The 6893-nt window shown below is 29.2% G+C and overlaps 1 protein-coding gene across 1 annotated transcript; it reads right to left on the bottom strand.

Annotated features, from left to right (window-relative positions):
* Window positions 1–1091: 1091 nt before the first annotated feature.
* On the bottom strand, window positions 1092–4542 carry LOC135952535 (uncharacterized). Its single transcript, XM_065502539.1, has 7 exons — window positions 4365–4542; window positions 4189–4310; window positions 4039–4131; window positions 3776–3997; window positions 1852–2190; window positions 1638–1797; window positions 1092–1567 (listed from the first exon to the last, which is right to left on the bottom strand). The coding sequence occupies exons 1-7, from the start codon at window positions 4540–4542 to the stop codon at window positions 1092–1094; spliced, it is 1590 nt and encodes a 529-aa protein (XP_065358611.1).
* Window positions 4543–6893: the final 2351 nt, after the last annotated feature.

Raw genomic sequence — 6893 nt, 5'->3', positions numbered from 1 at the left:
ATTTCACCTCCTATATCTATTTCAATTCCTTCTTCTAATTTTTTTAATTCTTCAGCCAAATGATAAAACGTTCTCTCATTTCCATTTATTTTTAAATCTTTAGACGATATGAAGGCAACTGGAAAAATATATTCTAATTTAGACAAAAGATATTGGGGCATTGATGGGAAATTTAAATAACATCCACATATAGAAAATGTGTGACTGCCTAACGGATTGTTTATTTGAAAATCGTCAAAATAAATAATGTAAGGAATAATAAGACTTTCCTCCAATTGTTGCACTTTCATTTTAAACAACTCTCCGCTGGCAAAATTATTCAAAATATTTCCCTCTAAAAATGCTTTCGTATTTTCCAACGTATAATCTAAAAGCTTTGGAATTTGAAATATTTTCTGAAACATAAATTCTAAAGGCATTATATTAATGTTGGCGGATTTTGGACCTAAAGTGGGATTACCATTAATAACTACGTCAGATATCTCGTTCCGAATTAAAAATACTTTTGGATCTTGATACAAATTAAGTTCTTTTAAAGTTTTAAACATTCTATGTTCTGTTTTAGTTTCTTCAAAAGGATTTTGACAAAATGTTAGCATGCTCCTTAAATCTTCATTAATTTCATTTTTATTTAATTGTCCCTCTATTGCTACTGATATGGATGATAAAAGGGTCGAAACCATATTTTGAAGTTCAACTGCATAACATCTAGGCATATTATTTTGTTGATATAAACTTAAACAAAAATGTAAAGCTTTTTTTTTTAGAGTATCAATATTTAAGATTTCGGTTGTAATGAAAACTTCATGTGAAATTGAAAATTCATTTTTAGGAATATTATTTTTTTCCTGTATTGTAAAACACGAACTTTCTAAAGATTGCGTGGAAGTTCTAAATGCATGTAAATTTTCTAAATGTCGTCGAAAGGTATTAAATGTTGTAAATGTTTGGCCACAGCCATTTTGTGCGCAATTAATTTTTAACATTTTTGTAGATAAATTGTGATCAACTTTAAAATGATATATTAAAATATTAGGATTTTGAAATTTTTTTGAACATAGGAAACAAGTGTAAAATATTTCGTTTAATTGTCAATTATTAGTATTTAAAAAACTGATAAGAGAAGTAATATTTACAGATTTTAAATCAAATTGTGTATAAATATCATAAAAAAATTTTTGTATAAATTGCCATGGCTGTTCACAAGCTTCCGGATATTTTAATGAAAGTGTATGAAAAATTTTAAAGCAAATATCCAGACACTCAATAAAAGAATTTAATTTTAGTAAATTGCTATTAAAATATACATAAAAACCTTTTATGTCCGCGTCGGTTAAACCCTCTACGATGATGAATGGTTGTATTGTTAATCCAGCAGAATAATATTTGTTTATTACTGTATTGATTTGTCTTTCATAATCATTTATACACGTCAATCGCAAAACAAAACTTTCTTGGGAGTCAACTATTGTTACTCGTTTATTTCGTTTTCCCATTTCGTTTTTAAATCTTGCTGGTGAAGGTAAAACAGCATTTAACAGCAAAGTGTATATATAATCCTCTGAATCTTTAAATAAAATAAGAATAAATATTAATATTTGTACGTATGTAAATGTAAAAAATATTTTAACATTTACCTGTACTTATAGACGATGTAATTTTCGATTGTAATTGTTTACAATATTCATTGTGCACATGAATGTCATAAAATGGTTTAATTTTTTGTTTAAATAATTCCCATTTCGAAAACAGAAGATGTCCTTTTTTGGGGTACATTGCATCAAAGTCGATGTTTATCTAAATTAAATAAATTAATATTTTATATTAATAACAACTAAATATGTACATTACCAATTCCGGAGCTCGAGAATCAGATAATTTGGACCAAGCTTTAAGAAAATCAAGACTCGTTAAGTTTTTTATATCATTTTGGCGCATATGATATGTTTTTTTCCACTTGTCACAAACTTCTTCCCAATTGGAACTGTCTCTATTAAGTGTGTTTTTTAAAGCTACAGATATTGATTCATCATATTCCACGTGTTCTATGTCAGATGATTGACTAGTTGTAGGACTGAAGCTCGGAGTAGACCCCATAAGTTTCCTTTTTTTTGCACATTTGTTCCTGTACTTGGAATACAATTTTCCACCAGCATTGGTTTTTCCTTTTCTCGGAATATAATAAAAATCCTAAAAAAAAATTACATCCAATTAAATTTGTTTTATATAATTATGAAAAGTAAATAAAAAAGTAAAATTAAAAAAATAAGGCTGTAATCTATAAGCTAACAATAGTCTAGTCTATAGTCTAGTCTATAGTCCAGTCTATAGTCCAGTCTATAGTCTAGTCTATAGTCTAGTCTATAGTCTAGTCTATAGTCTAGTCTAGTCTATAGTCTAGTCTATAGTCTAGTCTATAGTCTAGACTAGACTATAGACTAGACTATAGACTAGACTATAGACTAGACTATAGACTAGACTATAGACTAGACTATAGACTAGACTATAGACTAGACTATAGACTGGACTATAGACTAGACTATAGACTAGACTATAGACTAGACTAGACTATAGACTAGACTATAGACTAGACTAGACTATAGACTAGACTATAGACTAGACTATAGACTAGACTATAGACTAGACTATAGACTAGACTATAGACTAGACTATAGACTAGACTATAGACTAGACTATAGACTAGACTATAGACTAGACTAGACTATAGACTAGACTATAGACTAGACTATAGACTAGACTATAGACTAGACTATAGACTAGACTAGACTATAGACTAGACTATAGACTAGACTATAGACTAGACTATAGACTAGACTATAGACTAGACTATAGACTAGACTATAGACTAGACTATAGACTAGACTATAGACTAGACTATAGACTAGACTAGACTATAGACTAGACTATAGACTAGACTATAGACTAGACTATAGACTAGACTATAGACTAGACTATAGACTAGACTATAGACTAGACTATAGACTAGACTATAGACTAGACTATAGACTAGACTATAGACTAGACTATAGACTAGACTATAGACTAGACTATAGACTAGACTATAGACTAGACTATAGACTAGACTATAGACTAGACTATAGACTAGACTATAGACTAGACTATAGACTAGACTATAGACTAGACTATAGACTAGACTATAGACTAGACTATAGACTAGACTATAGACTAGACTAGACTATAGACTAGACTAGACTAGACTATAGACTAGACTATAGACTAGACTATAGACTAGACTATAGACTAGACTAGACTATAGACTAGACTAGACTATAGACTAGACTATAGACTAGACTATAGACTAGACTATAGACTAGACTATAGACTAGACTATAGACTAGACTATAGACTAGACTATAGACTAGACTATAGACTAGACTATAGACTAGACTATAGACTAGACTATAGACTAGACTATAGACTAGACTATAGACTAGACTATAGACTAGACTATAGACTAGACTATAGACTAGACTATAGACTAGACTATAGACTAGACTAGACTATAGACTAGACTATAGACTAGACTATAGACTAGACTATATATTAGACTATAGACTAGACTATAGACTAGACTATATATTAGACTATAGACTAGACTATAGACTGGACTAGACTATAGACTGGACTAGACTATAGACAGGACTAGAATATAGACTAGACTATATTATAGACTAGACTGGACTATAGACTATACTACTATGCTAGTCTATAGACTATATGTTTTCTTTCTTACCTTCATATTATTTTCAGAGGGAAACAGGGAGCAAATTTCCGCGGTTAGCTTTTGAAAGTCATTTGGATAAAGCACAGTGTTTTTATAGATGACATCTTCTATTATGATATTAACTATGTCTTCCCTTTGCTGACATGTTAATTTTTGGGATTCAGCCGCGTATTTTAGAATATCTCTACCTTTTGGTGATGAATTTATCAATGTCTTCAAATCCTGCAATAAATTTTAATTAGGTTTATTATATAAATAGTTATTTATTTTACATTTTTATTGTTAGTGAATGAACTGCTTGGGGACATGTCATCATTGTTGTCAATCCATAACTGGACCTTTGAGGGCTCATTGTCAACTCCTAGCTGATGAAATATTTGGAATTATAATAAATATTTGTAAAATTAAACTCCTTTACTCACCTCAGTTTTTCTCCATGTAACTAGTTTGCTACGGAATTCCGCACGTAGCCCCAAATGTGGAATAGCTTCTGTTAGGTCCGCGTTTGTTATATACGGCAAACTCCTGTATGTGACATTGGCAGCTTAAATGAAATAAAAAGTTGAATATTTTTTTTATTTTAATTTTAAAATATTACCTTTCAATGTTTCGAACAGGGACTCCATATTTATGGTTTGAAGAAATTGTTGAAGATCAATTTCATCATTAAAATTTTCACTGTCCACTTCCACTGAATTGATAATGCAAGAATCTTGCATATCAATCACATCTATTAATTCTTCGGTATAATTAATTAAATTTTGTTTATTTGCCATTTTAAGAATTTTTTTTTTTTATGCACGCGCTAAAACTCAACTTTTAATTGCAATAAATAGTACGAAGTCGATCATATGAACGCCGATCAACAGCCACCGCCGACTCATAATAGCAGCACAAAGCCGCCGCGGAAAATAGCGGCTGAATTTTTAAATATTATAATCGGACATTTAAACTTGTTAATTATAACGATTTAATTTTTATGGAGCTTTTATTTAATACTAATACTAACTAATGGACATATTACAGAGATTTTTTTTGTTTGTTAGTCAATGACAACTAAATGATTTTCATAAAATGGGCAAAATTAGTACTTTTATGGCTAAAGATGAGTTCGTGTCGGTTGTTAATTGAAAAGATTTTTGATTTAGCATCATGGGGATTGGAAAAATTAAAACCTGTGAAAAATAACTTTAAATAAAAATTCTTAAAAATGTTATTTATAATCAGTTTAAATTCTTGCCAATTTCAAACATTTTCAAATGAAATAATAAATAAATAGTATGAAAATAATTTTAAATTTTTGCGTAATTAGCCGCAGCCAGTTATATATTGAACTGAGTTTATAATTTTATATCGTCGTGTATTATTTATTTTTCCGTTGTTGATCTGACAACATCTTGTATTGTTTACATTTTTGTTGTTTATTCGACAGCTATTCGTACATAGTTTGACAACGGATGTTAATGAAAAATTATAAACATTTTTGTTTCAATTTGATAACAAGCGTGTATAATTTTCCAACGTCTTTTTTCCCTCTGTGCAGTGTCTTTTTTTCAGAAACTATTGAAGGTATGATAAAACTTATTTGTCGTACATTTTACAATTTTTTTGAAACGACAATTGCACATTTGCTTTTATGAGTAATTGATATGTTGGCTTTTTATTCTTGTATTGAAATTAATGCGCCAGCTCAACATATTTTTTCGGCTCAAGTAGAAACAAAATTTGGTACAGTTACTTGGTAGAATTTAATGTTTGGTTGTTTTATGTAGTTAAAGTGGACACGTAGTTTTGCATATATTTGGTAAGAATTTATGCACATTTAGATTATTAGGTAAAAATAATTTTTTACCACTGTAACCAAAGTTCGTATAACTACTGGTCCATATTACTATGTACTTTGTAAGCAATCTATCTAAGCCAAGAACGCGACTTTTTAGTTTGTATTAATAAAAATATATTGAAATTAAATTGTTTAATCATTCATGATTAGCTGGTTCATGAATTTTATGTATTAAATACTAGTCCACATTACCCTCATATAGTGGTCCATATTAACTTCCATTATTTTTAATGCTGGTTTTTGGATTCCTTACAATATTTTTTATCCTTTGACGGAAAAAATTTTCAACTGCAAAAACAATTAGAGAATACATTAGCTAATTTATTCCTTCACAAATTTTTTAATATCCATATACATACACGCAGAGAAAAAATATAGTTGGGCATGGTTACTGTAACCATTTCAATATTGTTACAAGTTTTTTAACAATATTATAGTCACAGTAACCATTTACATGATTGTGGTAACCATAATATGGTTAATTTAAGATTCGCATGATTGTATCAATCATATATATGGTTACAGTAAACAAATATATGTTTGTGACAACCATTCATATGATGAAGGACTTATCATATTATGGTGCTCTCGGCTTAAGGCTTATCATAATCTTAGAACAACATATTATGATAAAATTATTCATCATAAATATGGTTGCCACAAACATATATTTGTTTACTGTAACCATATATATGATTGATACAATCATGTGAATCGTAAATTAACCATATTATGGTTACCACAATCATGTAAATGGTTACTGTGACTATAATATTGTTAAAAATCTTGTAACACTATATAAATGGTTACAGTAATCATGTCCAATTATATTTTTTCTCTGCGTGTATTTATGTATATTGTGGCCAAAATTCAGAAAAAACAAAACGGTAGTCCACATTACCCGAAGTTACTCTATATCATAGGTCAACAGCAAAAGTGGTCGTGAACAACCACTATATAGATTCAATGCACCATGGCTACCTAATTACAAAAATGGCAAAATTTTTCAATTCTATTGATATTTTTTTTTAAATAATTTTTAACTAAATTTGTCTATATTTTGACACATTTTTCTACGTATGTTATCATAACTCAAAAATAACTACTGTGATATTATTAAATAAACTTATGTGCTGTTTTTCTATAGCGAATGAGCGTTTTGAGTGGACGTTTTACATGTATTTTGTTTTTGTTACAATAACAAAACACATGTTACATTTCCACTCAAAGTACTCGTTCGCTATAGAAAAACAGCACATTAGATTTGAAAATTCCTTAACTTTT

The sequence above is a fragment of the Calliphora vicina genome, chromosome 2 (genome assembly GCF_958450345.1).
Source record: "Calliphora vicina chromosome 2, idCalVici1.1, whole genome shotgun sequence".
Lineage (NCBI taxonomy): Eukaryota > Metazoa > Arthropoda > Insecta > Diptera > Calliphoridae > Calliphora > Calliphora vicina.
The sequence above is the reverse complement of the archived record's forward strand: the minus strand, read 5'-3'. Positions and strand labels throughout refer to the sequence as shown.

What these genes read in the sequence shown, in the direction of transcription:
- LOC135952535 (XM_065502539.1), bottom strand. Translation starts at nt 4,542, where the DNA reads ATGGCAAATAAACAAAATTTAATTAATTATACCGAAGAATTAATAGAT. An exon ending in CCTGTTCGAAACATTGAAAG is followed by an intron (nt 4,311 to 4,364) that starts GTAATATTTTAA and finishes ATTTCATTTAAG; the next exon opens with CTGCCAATGTCACATACAGG. An exon ending in CCTCTGAAAATAATATGAAG is followed by an intron (nt 2,191 to 3,775) that starts GTAAGAAAGAAA and finishes ATTTTTTTTTAG; the next exon opens with GATTTTTATTATATTCCGAG.